The sequence below is a fragment of the Mytilus californianus genome, unplaced genomic scaffold (assembly GCF_021869535.1).
Source record: "Mytilus californianus isolate M0D057914Y unplaced genomic scaffold, xbMytCali1.0.p SCAF_4, whole genome shotgun sequence".
NCBI lineage: Eukaryota > Metazoa > Mollusca > Bivalvia > Mytilida > Mytilidae > Mytilus > Mytilus californianus.
In genome coordinates this window covers 44,296,712-44,313,431 of record NW_026262690.1, presented here as the reverse complement: position 1 = coordinate 44,313,431, position 16,720 = coordinate 44,296,712, and the positions used below count along the sequence as shown (strand labels likewise).

General features: G+C 31.5%; 1 protein-coding gene across 1 annotated transcript; it reads left to right on the top strand.

Annotated features, from left to right (window-relative positions):
- The first annotated feature begins 9,336 nt into the window (after positions 1-9,336).
- Positions 9,337-14,070, top strand: LOC127736934 (uncharacterized). Its single transcript, XM_052247499.1, has 4 exons — positions 9,337-9,379; positions 10,570-10,743; positions 12,095-12,255; positions 13,005-14,070. Exons 1-4 carry the CDS (start codon positions 9,337-9,339, stop codon positions 13,953-13,955), a joined length of 1,329 nt encoding a protein of 442 aa, XP_052103459.1. The 3' UTR covers positions 13,956-14,070.
- Positions 14,071-16,720: the final 2,650 nt, after the last annotated feature.

Here is a 16,720-nt window from a genome sequence, read left to right as displayed (position 1 = left end):
TTTGGCAAAACAAACAACAACTATCTTGTTTATTTAAGAACATTTTACATCATAAAATAATGTGGGACAATCAGAACTTTTCATGTGGGACAATCAGAACTCTAAAATTTTAAAAAGTGAGACAATCGGGAAGAAACCTAAAAATGTAGTGAAAACTTTAACGTCCCCTGGGGGGTCTTGTCTACACAATGATACATTTTTCAAACACTGGCCTTCAGTCAGTATCTGAAAAAATTATCTTTGTGTAGTTACTATCCCATGTCTTCTCTTTACTACTATTGGTCGCCACATTTGATAGCTTGTTAAATAAAACTCCCCCATGCTTATTTACTTCGGCAAGCAGAATTTAATTATTATGATTTCCTTTATTTCAACAGGCTAACATATTTAGTCCAAACACTAGTTTTCAATAAGGTCCTGTACTGTATACATATATTACAACGTTAAGTTAAAATTCAATAAAAAATGTATTATACATGTTCCGGAACATATGAGTATTTGGACCATACGCGTATGGTCATGACCATATGCGTATACTCATATGGTCCGACCATACGCGTATGGTCGGACCATATGAGTATTATACTCGTTTGGTTATTAACGGGCCAGACCATACGAGTATTTAGACCATATAGGTATTTTTCGAATAACTCTATCTTTCTTTGCAGGAACACACAGCTCATTCTCTGAACAAAAAACGGCACAAGTTACTATCAGAATTCTTTTATCTTTTACATATTGTCTAAATCTTGGTATATCTGTTATCTTGCATTCGCTAAGAGTCAATTCAAATCGCCTTTTTACTGCCGATATTCGTCCGTAAGTGAAACCACATGCATTTGGGGCATAGATTTTTTTTCTGTTTTCTTAGTGTTTAAATTATCAATATGAGTATATACGCAGATGGTCATGACCATACGCGTATGGTCCAAATACTCATATGGTTCGGAACATACACATATTAAACTATTATACTGTTATTAGAATTAAACAAAATATTCCTCAATATATGTTATTTTTAAAAAATCAATTGTGTTACATTGTTTTAAATTTGTAGACAAATTGTTCCAGAACATACTTCCAGATATCAAGGAGCGTTATATAGTATTTGTTTTAGTTATTGGAAGGAAAAACATATTACAAGTACTTTGTCTGGTTGTTCTAGAACTAACCTAATGTCCATATCTAAATACATTGAGTTATTCCGGAGTCATTTGGTGACGTACTTTATAAGATCTAAAATTGCTTTTCTATATACAAAATAATCTGAAATGGGCATCCATCGCAGCTCTCTAAAAAGTATCTGTGACGATGTCATATTATTACGCTCATTTTAAATTTTGGCTTTTTTTATTAGTGAGGCTGATTCAATACATGAAATGAAATCGGGTGGACCTAAGGACATAACTAGTTTATAAATATATCAATATATCTGTTAACCTATTTCTGTTTGAAAAACAATCTCTACGGAAAGTCTGTAACTGTTTAAAATTTAGTTGTTATAGGAGCCTGTTGTTCAGTGGTTGTCGTTTGTTGGTGTGGTTCATAAGTGTTTCTCGTTTCTCGTTTTTTATATAGATTAGACCGTTGGTTTTCCTATTTGAATTGTTTTACACTAGTCTTGTTGGGGCCCTTAATAGCTTGCTGTTCGGTGTGAGCCAAGGCTCCGTGTTGAAGGCCGTACTTTTACCTATAATTGTTTACTTTTTACACATTGTGACTTGGATGGATAGTTGTCTCATTGGCACTCATACCACATCTTCTTATTTATACCTACAACACAGACCAAAATTCATCTTTTATTTCGTATTTGAATGTTACAAAATCAATGAAAATCTTAAACATGTATATGTATACATGCACTTGCATAAGGTCGATTTCAATCCGACGCAGCTCATATCTTAGGATATATCCTAGGATACTTTCATTGGCATGGCCCCTGATTCGCATTATTTTCAAAAATATTGCTAAATTATGAAATATCATTATGAAATATATCCTTATTTTATCTTCAAACACAATATTTTTTTCGTTTTGTTATCATATCCCTAATATCTCATATTTCATCATACAAGATTTGGATGTCTTCAAAGCACAGTTACAGTTAATGCTTATGCCCTATGATCTCCAGTAAGATGTGCTTGATCACAGGAAATTATGATCATGGAAGTCTGTTAAGCTCAATATTCGAACAAATTTTGTCAATTTTATCGATTAGTTTTTTTTATTATTTGTGCATAGTATTATAATGATATATATACAGCTAAAGATACGCTAAATAAATAAGACAGTCATCTAACAACATATACCACCCCAAAAAAGTATAAAACAACCCAACTTTTGACTGAAAATAGAATAAATTAAAATCTATATTTATCTTTCAAGTTTTCGTTGTCTAAATCTACAATCAGTTATGTATTCAAAAGTAATACAGTTATGTTGGCCAATTTCATACAGATACACTGTTCACAAACTTTAAGGGAAGGGGTCAAAATTGAAAGTCACAATTATAAACAAAATTTGCGCATGGTCTAGTTAAAAAAGGTGCATTTCCTACAAAGATATGAGCCCCCAAAGTTTGACCCCAAATCTCAATGGAAGTATGTAGTATACATTTGTCTAACCATTGACAGTCATTGACAGGTTCTTTGACCTATTGCATGGTAAAATTCCTGTCCCTCCCAAATAGGTGAGAAAAATACCAATGGTGCAATTAAACCCATAAATCAGACAATGCCATGGTCAATAAAAAAAATCCGTTGATGATTCATACCCGGTCCTTCGTTACAGCGGTGTAATACAGGACCCACTGAGAAAGTTTGAAAGGAAACCCAAAGGTCAGGTAAAAGGACAACCATATCCGGTAACCGATAGATCGTTACAGCGGTGTAAAACAGGACCTACTGAGAAAGTTTGAAAGGAAACCCAAAGGTCAGGTAAAAGGATAACCATATCCGGTAACCGATAGAAACAGCACTGCAAACTGAAGCAACAGTAACAGGAACGCCTTTAATAAAAGAAACAATGGTTGAGGTGAATAATTCCGGGAAGAGTAAGCAGTTCTTGTTCCACTAGTAGCACCCTTCGTGTTGCGCATGACAAGTAACATCTGATGATAAGTCGTATTCGATAATAAATATCCTAAACGGGGACGTAAAGCATAATGTCGTCTGCTACAAATAGATCATTTACACTGATATTTCATGACAGCATATCCTTTTCCAGTAGCAGTCCAAATTTCCCACCCGTCATCCCAGTCAACCAGGTTCGCAGGGCCTACATAATTACTTTCTTTCTTTTACCGTGTCTCCATGAAATATTTGCCAACTAACACTATCACACTAACAACATTCCATAAACAATAGTTTTTAACATTTGTTTTGTGTATATTTTCTAACTAAAGCAGATCTTTTCATAGTGAGTTGTACCCATCACGTAGTATTTTCAGATGACTGCAAATTCTGTTTTAAAACTAGGACCAAGAGGGTTAATTTATAATGCTGGATATCGGCAAAGAAATTATCAAAATTTCATCAATTTGTTTTCTCTAATGATCTATTGCTTTCTTTTTCAACCTTATATCTGGTAACTTAGAAATATTTGCAAATATAATAAGATGTTTTGTGTGTGTTTCAATAACTCCAAAACTAATACAGAAATTTACCCATTCTGTCAAACGACTTTTGCAATCAGCTTTGAATAAGCTGTGAAGATAACTTTAAGTCCATAACGATGTAGATATTTCATGTTAATAATTAAAACTATCACTTTTAAACATATCAACAAAGGCTTGTGATTTCTTACAACTGATTTTGATATTAGCAAGTAAATTTATCATCGTATTTCCCCGTCAACATGATAAAATAAGTTTTAAATTGTTGCAAACTAAGTGATAGGTAAATAAATTGGCGACGGTATATGGCAATTTGGCAAGGTGACACGCCCATATATTAAAGGGAATAAAAACGTTTTTGTTGGGTTTAACACATGTAAACTTTACAAATATTGTTATAAAAGATGAAACTAATAAAAAATCCGTATTAAAACAGACTTTAAAAAATGTGAAAGTTGCGTAAGATATATTCATCGATCACGGTTTTTAAGTACGATTAAAAGGAGGGTGTTTCTCGGTCTATGTTTATTTTTCTTCCTTCCTTTCACTCTATCAATGAATAATGTTTAAGGATAAGTTTAGTTTAAATTGTCTTAAAGGTTTTAGAGGCGAAAAATGAAAAAAAAAAAAACAGTTACCTTAGTTGCATGAAAGAAAAATGTTGAAGAAAAATATGTCCCTCATAATTAGTTTCTTGGGGCATGCTACTATTATCCAGTTCTTTGATTTGAAGACATTTAAAAATATTCTATTCCTCATAGGTCCATGTAAAGTTAAAGTTTTGAAATTTATTTTCAATGTGTTCATGTTTATACATTTTGGATTGGTATACGATACCCGAACCTTCATACATCCTTTTTATTCCAACATGCTAAAAAAAAAAATTTTGAAATCTTTTTATGTGATAAAAATATCAAGAAAGAGCTCTCGGGTTGATCTATGAGGATGTTGATATTACTTGGTGAATATTTGCTTTTAAAGGCAAAATTTCAGTATCAAACTTTTTGGTAATAAAAACATCGCTATCATTGAACATCAAACATAATCTAAAAGAGCACTTCTGGTCCCAGATTCTGTCTGCTTATAAATTATATCTTTGCACAATGTCATGCTTTTGTGAAAATGTAGATGGCGTCTTTTCACTAAATCCGTTTTATGTGTACCAATTGATTTTTAGACTGTGAAAACATGGTTTATGAGTTGAAATTGACTTTGAACTAGAATTCAGCAACTGCGAGTACTCTAAGATCGGTACTTTTCAAACAACATCTCCTTATATATATATTAATATGTCATATATCAAAACTTCTATTTACACCGCTTTTTTCAGAATCGACTCTGAAATACGCGCAATGATGTTTAAAATCTGGTCCCAGATTCTGTTTAAAAATAACAGCTCAGTGTTATTTATTGTAAATGGAAAAAATATGTATAGAGATTTTTAGCTATGCTGATTTTCAGTCTAGTATGTCTATAGTTAGTAACATCTAAATCTGACCTAAAATGCTATGCTTAACAGATGGTTATTTGCTGCTTCGGTGTGTAATTGCTTAAAACTCATGAATTCTTTTTCTCACTGTATATTCTACAACACTATAAAACAAGAGAGACAAAGGTCTACAAGTGATATCGGTTTCGAGATAGACTAAACGTATGTATACTGATATTATTTCTCGTAACGTTTTGCATTGTAACCTGATAAAAACAGGGATATCATTATTTGTAGTTAAGCTAAATTTTGTGTTGCTGCGAAAAATGTCTAAAATCGTATCTCAAAGACTTTATATACAAATGTTGAGAGATACATATTGCATTGATGCAAACTCTTGGATTATAACATATATAAAGCCAGTCTAAGTGGATAGTGAAGAGATATGAACGATACGGGAAATATATACACAAATCTTCATCTAATGAACTCTCTTTGATGCTGGCGTAAGAATACAGATAAAACTATAAGTCCGGTAAAGGCGTGTGTATGTTTGTGTCTACGTCCAAGATTTATATCTTGATTTTTCTCGCCAAAAGAATACGATAAATGTCTGTTCTTATTCGCGATTTTATAAAGATATGAAGATGTGGTATAAATGCCAAGGAGACAACTATCTATCAGTGACCAAATGACGTAGAAGTTAGCAACTATAAGTTACTATATTACCTTCAACAATGAGCAAAACCCATACATAAGTCGATACCATGAAAATAACGAAAAAAGAAAGATAAAACAACAGGGTACACCACTACTAAAATACTAAAGACTGAGTCGCACGAACCCCACCAAAAAACGTGGATGATTCCAGGTGCTCCAGATGAGTAGGCTGATCCTGTTCCACAAGTGGCACCCGTCGTGTTACACATTTGTTGATAAGTCTCATTCGTGATATCACATTTGAGAAAAAAGGACGGAGTTGTTACTACAATAATTGGAACATATCTATGACACATATATTCCATAACCATGTCAACCTAATCATGATGCGTATTTAGTTTCCCTCTGTATAGATTAGAGAGATGTAGTATTCAACAATGACAAAAAACCCATATCGTATATACGGCTACGAAAGGCACCGACATAAAAAATGTAAAACAATTCAAACGAGAAAACTATTTTTGTTTAACTTATCTCTATCTGTTCCAATTTGATTTTATAGATGCGATTGATATAGTGACTAAACTTTAAGGTTCATTTCATTTTTCCTGAAAAGCTCCCATATAGAGGAACAAATTGACAAGGAAAGGAGTATGATAAAATTCATACATTGATAATTCATGAGATTTTTTGCCTTCCTCACTTCATCCGTTTATGTGTATGTGTTACAATTTACTACGGATACTTTCCATTTGTCGTAACCACAATGTAGTCCTTTTTTCCTTGTTTATGACGTCACCGAATTCGTGCGACTAAAAACTTTCAAATTTTAACATATCGTGAGGAACACAAATGGTGCTAATAGGGAAACAGAAACATTTCGCGTCAACGAACATATTTAGTTTCCCTCTGTATAGATTAGAGAGATGTAGTATTCAACAATGACAAAAAACCCATATCGTATATACGGCTACGAAAGGCACCGACATAAAAAATGTAAAACAATTCAAACGAGAAAACTAACGGCCTAATTTTAAATAATAAAACAATTTACGAAAAAAAAAACAGAATGACAGAAATGAACCAACGACAACCACTATACTACAGGCTCCCGACTTGGGACAGGCACTGAAAGAATGTAGCGGGGTTAAACATGTTTATGAGCATTTTACCCTCTCCTAACCTGGGACATTTGTGTTACAGAAAAGTCTGTTTTGTTAGCAGCTGTTTATCTTTTCGTTTTTGTTTTTTTTTTCACTGTTTTGTCTGTCTTTCTTGGACTAATGGTTCAGTTTCATTATCTATTTGGTATCGTCATTCTTCTGTTTAAAATATTTTCAGACCGTTTCTCAGATTCTTGTACATTTTCATAATTGGTTAACAAACAGACTTCCTTTGAAATTAATTGCAGTTGAAAATGTTTACCGTTAATGATAATATGCACACACAAAAACTGAAGTTAAATCTACTGCACTATCCCTATTAATATTATTCTCCATGCAGATTCGTCAAACATGAAATGCTTTACACAGTGTGTTTTTCTTCGATTTGTTTTACTTTTAATTTCCTTTAACACTTTAACGCATAATCGAAATCATTAACATTTTTATATCTATGTGTTCATTTTATTGAATATCATATATCAATATATGTATACTTGATTATTGTTTTGTATTGTTGTTTAAATAATGTCTTATATTATAATATGCTTTTTGTGAGCTGATTTAATGGAAATAAAACTTCTTCTTCTTTTAAAATTAGGCATCTTTGTTTTCGTGAATTTTTTTGTTTTTTGTTCACAACTTCTGTATGTACTGTCTTCGCTCATTTCGTCTTCTTTTACCTTTTTAAGACAATGACACGCAGGTGCTCATTCCGCTTCAAATAATCTAATAATCTGAGGAGGGTATTTGAAGTTAGCTGTCTGGTCAACTTATTCATCAAATCTCCAATAATAAAATGAAAGGCTGGTTCCGGCAAGGATTTTTTTAAATATTATTTCACTATCACAAAATCAAAATTTGAAAATATTATGTTACATGAGAAAAAAAAAACGAAAATTTTACAAAAGTAATCTTAATATATCAAATGGCAGATAATAATTATGCTATTATGGCCCTGAAAATCTCAGGAAAAAACTTAGATCACTATCATAAGGGATAAAAAAAAGTCAAAAGTACAGTAATTTATTATTAAGGGTCTCGTGAACTGGTAAAAATTAGTAGCCCCAATTGATTTGTCAAAAATCTGTAAAAATAGTAAAATGAAATCTTATCAAATATAGGGGATCTAAAATGTGACAAGATGGATTATAGAGATTTGTAAAGGAATTAAGAAGTAAATTATATATATTATGAGATTAAAACTGATAATATTTCTTTATTGTACTATCTCTTTATGCTGGTTTATTGTGGATAATATTATACACACAGGTATCATGGCGATTATAAAAATTTCACTTTGTTTATTACAGAAACATACATAGTACTATATATATGTCCTTGTTTGTTGGTATACAATATTTTATGGTATAATTAATTTTAATAAACAAGACTATATTTCATGTCAATTGTTCAAAACTTACATTTATTGATGAATACTAAAAACAAGTAATTTAACATAAATAGAAAAAACAATGTTCCTATAAAAAGCCATAACAAAGTATATTTCAGTTCAAAACATGAAAAAAGAGATATTTTCCTTAACATAAAATATGAAACTTTCTTCATTATATCCCATCCGATCGTGCCTTCACTTAATTAATTCATAATAAACACATATTTTCACATGTTCTTAATGCAATTATGTGATAAATTTCAATTTAGCCAAGGGATCAATTCACTTCATTTATTTAACTTGTTAAAAATCATGTTTTCACATCATTATGGGTATATAAATATGGAAGGAAATATCAAATTTGAAATACATATTTACCCTATGGGCAAAATTGCTTGTAAAAGGTGGGATTAAAATACAATAGGGATATGAAAACTTTATTCTGTTAATGAGTTAACTGGTCTTAAAAGGCCATTGATGTATTGTTGGGAGGATTAATTATTACAAAAGATTCAATTGCTTGTATTGATAATTACAAGTGAAAACAACCCGTTAAAGTATTAGTAAACCTATATGCAATTAAAACAGAACTGTCAATTCAACAATATATAAAATGGTCAATGGTAGTTTTGGTCAATCATAACTTGACTGACCAATGAGTTGAAAGCTCACTATCAGCAAAGTTTATAATCAACTGGGAATAGCACTGATAAAACCAATCCTTCAAATCAGCGTCGGTCCATATTTTGGGACCATTAAAAAATCAAATTTGGGAATAATTTTCATTTCAACACCTAACATTACACGTGTCAGCATTTATCAACAGAGTCATAAAGTAATAATTTGTTTATGTTATTTACTGGTTTTTACATCATTCAAAAAAGGGACGGGAATCGTTTAGGTGCGAAGTGCGGAATAATAGAGAAAAACAGTAGGGAAATTATCTGTTTATTTTCACGGTTGGAAAGAACTGTATTTCACCAAGAGCTACAGAAACGTGTAACAAACAAACTATTATTCCTACAAGTGAAGCTTTTTGATAGTCCTCAGTCAGTAGATGTTGTCATAAGCTTACAGGATGTTGGAGGTTGAGAATTTCAGGAGAATGGTACATCCTTCTGGTAAGTTGATCCTTATTATTTTATTTCTTGTTACTTTTTATACAAATACATATTCATTTATTTTTGCACAATTTCACTTATTTAGTTACTTATTCATTTCTAGGACTAATTCATGTATTAGTTCTAGTCCATTTATATCAATTATATATCGTTAAAATAATTATTACAGTAAAAGTCATTTGAATATGTTCAGAGTAGTTATAGATTCAAATCAAAAAAATATTGAAATAGTTTATTTTGCTTATTATTATTACTTAAAGTGGAAATATAATACTTTTTTTATCATTGCATTAATAATAGTATTTATACTCTTAATCTACAAATATGTTTTATTTCCAAAGAGAGACAATTGTCACTTCAATTAATTATAATCGGGAAATTTATTGTATTTTGCACTAAAACACTCAATACAATTTTAATAAATCTTATTAATACTCTTAAAATACTTTATTAAATTAATGAGAAGTCAGAAGTTATTGGTGAAAAAGTATTGTCAAGATTCTGAACAGATTACATAATTTTGCAAAAATTAACATATTTTTGTATTCGAAAATTGTTATATTTTTGCTCGGAGACGAGAGATTTTCATTTGCATGTCTCCTTTCAAACAGATAAGTCAAGACGACACAGATAATTTAAATACATTTGATCAATGGGTGAGGAGACAAAAGTTGACAAGATTTCTCACTATTTAGTGAATGAACACCCTCTCTGTCTCACTATAAATGGACGATCGGATATAAAACAAATAAAATTTGAATGCTGGTAGTTTAACAACGGTATTTTCTAAAAAGCTGAAATTTAGTGACATGTAAATTCCATCAGGACATATCATGGATGTAGGAGCCAAAAAAATGAAAATATCAACCAAAAGAACGCAACGAGATACAATTATTGTTTAATATACATATAATTGTATTAAGCTTTAATTTCTCAATAAAAGAGTTTCGATAATAATTTTAATAAATAAGTCTTGCAACAAAACTAAAGTCTAAACAAATGATTTGTCTAACTTCTACAAATTCAGGAATATTTAACGACCTCTCGGATTTATCTACTTTTTACATAAAAAATTATGTGAACAAATAATAGACTAAACAAAATACAAATAAAAATTTAGATAAATGAAGTAGAATTACTTCGTAAATGTGAAATGCCAAATATATTAAAAGTCATTGTTGAAATTTCAGGCCTATTTCATGGAAGTTCTGACTTTAACCATGACCAGAGCGGTGGGATGTTATATTACCCTACAGCCACAAGACCAGACAAAAGCAACCCATTCATAGACTGGGGAAAGAGAACTGTATCACCACCAGCAATGTCAGTGGAGTCTAAATCTGATGGCGAGGATGAAGACGAAGGTAGGAGTCTATTACATTTAATAAATTGCCGTTTTTAATTTTCATTTCATTTATTAATTTATCAGAATTAATATGTTATTTATTATAATGAAATATTTGCCGTTTTTTCTCATTATTTATTTAATTATATAAAAATGAAATATAAATAGAATAATTTTATTTTTTAATCTATAATTTACAAGGAATTGTATTTTTAACATACACTCCTTGATATTTTATTACAACCAATATGTCTGAATAATTGAGCTACAAGACAAAACGACTGGCCTAGAGCGGAAATTCCAACCATATGTGTCACTATCTAATGTGGACCTTTTCATTATTTTTTGTAAGACAACTTGAGAAGACAATTCTTTAATCTTTATTGCTGTTTGTTAATCTATTTGCATTACAGAGCAAACGTTGCTCAGAAACAAAATAACCAAACGATAATTTTTCCCCTAATACAACAAATCTGAAAACGTGTTGACATAAGAACCATTATCATCGCTCTCAGTGGCGACTACTGGACACAAATAGATTAAATAGGACATGCATTGTTGTCTATGGCCGATGTTAACACCAGTAAATCTCCTTAAAAACTTTATAAAAAAAAACAGTATAATTTTCCCATAAAAAAGATTGGATTTAAAAGAAATGAAATCTAGAAATGAACACGCATAAAATTATTATAAAAAAATTAATTTTGAATTCACCGGTAAAAAAGAAGATAAATGATTCAATGAGTTTGAATACGAATCAGTCTCTTTCGAAATAGAATAAATATTATTACAAGGGAAAAATATAAGCATTATGTAATCTTAAAATTCATATAGAAGAAGAAGAAGATGTTTTATTTCCATATGTTTTATTTCCATATATATTTCCTAATAATTATATAAATATTTTTGTCTTCTGTCTACATTTAGTATTGAAATTAAGTAATTTTTTATTACTCAAATTTGTTTGATTCGTTTGATTCTTTTTCCGACTACCCATTCAATGTAATTTTTAAAATAACAACAATCAGATACCAAAGCGGGAATTTCATCACGAACATCATTACTGGTACATGTAGTATATTTTCTTTCATTTCATATAGTAAAGTGAAATATCTACTGATCTATCTCTACTGACAGCCCGTAAGTCGATATTCATATGCTAATGATTACATAAGGAATGCTGAAATCTTTTATAGTGAACAAGTAATTTTTAAATCAAAAATAACTTTTGACGAAAAGTGAGTATCCCCTAACTTTCCCGCCAAAAGGAGAAACTTATTTTAGATCATTATACATGTATATGCAAATTTTGTTCTGGCGTTTTGTTTGTACATGTATACTAATACATATGAATGCTTCTTTTATTTTAGAATACCGACCATTTACACCTCCACCACCAAGAGAGAGACTGAGTTATACCAGATATCAATTAGAATTACTGAATGGTATCTACGCAAAAGTTCGCTACCCTAACAGCTCGCAGAAACAACTAATAGCAAAACGTGTGGGCATCACAAGAGAACAAGTGAAGGTAATTTATACTGTCAAGTGTTTATCTTGTGCAATGACTGCACTTTATTTGAGTGTTACACACTTGTATTATGTCTGCAGAGTTTTGTTCATTTTGAATTGATGATGTATAAAAAAAAAGCTAAACATACTGTAAACCTTGGATACTGTACTGAACGTCTCTATCCGATGTAAGCACAGTATATGAAGAAAATAATCGAAATCGCTAGGTAGCCCGATATAGTTCTAGTCCCCTTCCCTCAATATTTAGGAGAAAGGCGAAAGATACCAAAGGGATATTCATACTCATAAATCGAAGGAAAAAAAAGGCAATGCAATGGCAAAAATCGAAAAATTTGAAAAGACATTGCTTAGTATAAATTTATAGGGAAAATCGGTTTTCAAAAACTGGTAATTGCAGAAATCTCAAATTATTTGTAATGTCAACCCTTTCCGTTAATCCAAAACTGAAGCTTCAACTTCTCTAGTACATTAATTTTCTTTCTTTTTTTCAATCATTGAACGTGTTTTTAAATTTTAACACCGGAAAGTATATCCAAACATGATTAACTTTACTTTTTAAGATGAAGAATTTCTTGTCTGTTCAGATAGTTTTCTTATTAAGACAAACTTAGAATTATCCACGTGAATACAAAGGGTTATTTGGTGGGTAAATAGTAATTATGAAGCAACCGAAGATCTCAAGTTTAACACAAAAATAAACCCCTTAAGCATTCTCTTCTTTTAAAATAAATGTTGAATTTATTTCAGATTTGGTTTCAAAATCGCAGACGAAAGGATGTTGTAGGCAAAGACAAAAAGTCTGACGACGAAGATAAAAATAAAAATAAAAGTGAAGATGAAAGTAGTGATATAAGTAAAAGTTTAAGTGACTGTGAAAGTATTTCTGAGGATGACCCATCGACAAAAGAAGGAAACATGGTTCCAACAGTTGTGATGAAAGGTATTATCAGTGAATTAAAACGTTACGAAAAAGAAGCGCCTAAAGGAAAAAAGAAGAAAAAATCTAAATCTATGAAACAGAAACAGATAAAGAAAAATATATCCAGTGCTCTTTTACATAGTTCATACGATATGATCTCTCCTCCGAATCAAGTTATTCCAAACTCACACGGTGTTATGAACAGAACCACGAATAAACTTAACCATTCACTAAGATCATCAGCATTCGAATCTCCGAAAGAATCACAGGCATTAAAATATCCAACATCAGTTTCAACTTTCTTGGAACATTACAGTTTGCATGGAAATCCGAACCAACCACCATTTCCAATGTCAGGTCATTCTGGCCTTGGACCAGTTCATTCTGGATGTGACTTACCAGTGTTATCAGACTTACTCTCGTTTAAGACGGGACTTGAATCTCGAACAGATGATACTCTTATTAACTCAAATACTTCGCCACGGTCGGGACAGCCAAACCGACCAATATCTTGTGACAATCAGGGATCTCTAACTATGCCATATGGCTTGAATCGTTTCTATCCATTGCCATTCATTGCCGAACAGCCGTTACTCCTTTCAACTCTCAGGCATTCTGAATCATTTAGACACCACATGTTACCGCAATCGGGATACCCAGAAGAACAAAGTGTATTCCAAGCTCTGCCAATATCAGCTTTAAATAACCCATATTATGCCCCTACCTCATCAGTCGCATGGTCTAATCAGATGCAACCCTCTAACTTTACTCAGTTATAACAGTCAGCAAAAATTAAATTATAATTTATAGATAACATACATTATTATTTTGTAAAATAGTATTTTGTACATTTCGTTACAGATTGTTGAAGATTATAAATATTAACATATTGAACACGTGTTTGTCTCACTTTCATCAAACCTTATCCTTATTTATAGTACTTCCATGATCTTATCAACAGTCATATATTTGTATGATCAGTTACCCCGACCTCCCCCTAAAAAAACCATCAAAAAACGAAAAAACACACACACAAAAAGCTACTCTAGAACAGCCCGGTATAGGAAATTCATGATCCCTTTTTGTGAATAAGGTTCAAGAAACGGTTTTATTGCATTTTAGGTACAAACGTGTAAACAATCTGATTGAAATGCAGATCCTGTGTCAAAGCTTTGCTTACAAGGATCTGACAACACTCTGTTTTACTTTCTGTTCTTTAATTATTATATCCACCAATGAAATAGTCTTCAAATTTTTGAAGCTGTGTATTAATCCGACAAAGCCAGAGGATCCCGAAAGTTCTTTAAAACAGAAAGTAGAATGGAGCGTTTTCAGATCCAAGATCTGAATTTTAATAAGATTGAATTGTAGATAACATAACATTTTCATGTTAGATAACCATTTTCGATATTAGACACAGTTGCCATGCGAACGGCCGGTACATGCTGCAAGCTATCTACTTCATTCATTCGATCCATGAATAGCTATCTCAGTCTTGATATGTTTTTTTTAAACGTTTTGAACACATCAAGACACCATCCCTAATCTACCGATTTCATTTTGAATAAAAAAAAGTTTGTGGTATGTGTGTGGTCATTATTAATAACTGAAATGCGCACGACAAAAAAATCCATATTTAGTGTAAAAAATCAGATTTCGATTAAAACTACTCTTAAAATATATTAGTAATTTTTATCTTGTGTAGACGGATTTTCGAGAAATCGCAATTTAAAGGGGAAAATGCACATTTTCGCCGCTTTTTTTCGAAAGTTTTGTACATTTATAGAATTATTTTACAAAGTGGTAAGTTCAGTAAGGGTCATATTCGGTTCCGAATATTAAGTCCATTGTTTGAAGATAAACAAAATGTTTCAAGTCGACGAAAAGACACGTAATAAAGTGACAGCTTTTCTTATAAGGCATCTGGATTTCTACCAAATTAAGGTCTTGGAAACATACAACAAACATGTCGACGTGTGCGCTCTGTGTTCCCAGTCCAAAGACTCACTGGAAATTTACCTACTTTCTTGAAATTTCATGGAAAATCAAAAAGTGTGATGCACGAAAAAAGAACGTTTATACATAAATTTTCAACAAAAAGGTATATTTCCTACCTATGGATCATTGTTACATTAGTCAATAAATCCTCACTCAAGGCCAAATCGAAGCTATTCCGGGGGGTACTCCTCTTTAATTGACTGTTGTTTGGAAGTTTAATAGCTACATATGTCATCTTTTTATATTCAAATGCAGTTACGTACATTTGTACAATATTTTCCCAAAATACGAAATACAAACCAATTACGTACATTTTGCCTTAATGTGCATCGTGGTCATCAAATTCACTGTTATACTTTTAATGAAGTATATTTATTTTATAAAAAAGAATTAAATTTATGATCGTTGTGTTTCTTTTATACTGAAATTAGCGTGTTTGTACATTAAACTTTGTCTTCAATCTCATATACAAGGATTTTCCAGTCATTTAACTTTGTTCTCGTTCTGAATATAAATATATAAAACTAAGGTGATGTGATAAGATTGCCAATGACACAACTACACACCAGAGGTCAAATGAAGTGGATGTAAGTAATTATAGGCCACCACCCGGCCTTCAATTTTGAGAAAAACCCATACCGTATAGTCGGCTATAAAAGACCAAGTTCTAAAAAATGTGAAACAATTCAAACAAGAAAACCAAATGACTGATTTATAATAAAACAACAAACGAAAACCAACTATGGAAGACACCAACCATCGACATCCAATGAATAATATGCTCCTGACTTGGGACAAGAATGTGGCTGGGTTTAACACGTTAATGAGCGTCAACCCCTACTATAACACTGGTGTATCAGCAATACATAAAACAAACTGTTAAAAATCAATTGGAAAGGGTTTGATTCATTTGATCGTCACGAAGCACAATCAAGGGGCTCCCAAGAGCCTGAATCGCTTACCTTGAACAAAAAAACATTTTGGTATTTATATTTACCTTTTTAAAAGCAGTTACTACAATAACGGGTCAATTGACGATTTCGTCAATGTTGACTTATTTGTTGATCTTATTCTACTGAATATGTTTATGTAGACCTTTTTTGCTGAATATGGTTGTTATTTAAAGTTTCTATCTATTATGGTTTCTGCAAAAAAGGATAAAATGGTAAAATCACCATTAAAAATCCATGTGGACTTAGTTGTAAATCCTTCTGTTCTGGTCATTTTTACTATTTCAAATTTCTCTCTATCTTCATTGTTTTCAAGATAATAACTAGAAACTGCAAAAAAAATCCCAAAAATGAAATTTCAGAGGCATTAACTTAAGTCCAAAATAGGGTTACCTGATTTTTCCTGGAAATTCCATAGGAATGTGCATGTCCCAAGTCAGGAGCCTGTAATTCAGTGGTTGTCGTTTGTTGCTGTATATCATATTTGTTTTTTTACATTGAAATCAGGTAGTTAGTTTTCTCATTTTATTTATTTTACATTTGTCATTTCGGGGCCTTTTATAACTAACTATGCGGTATGAGTTTTGCTCATTGTT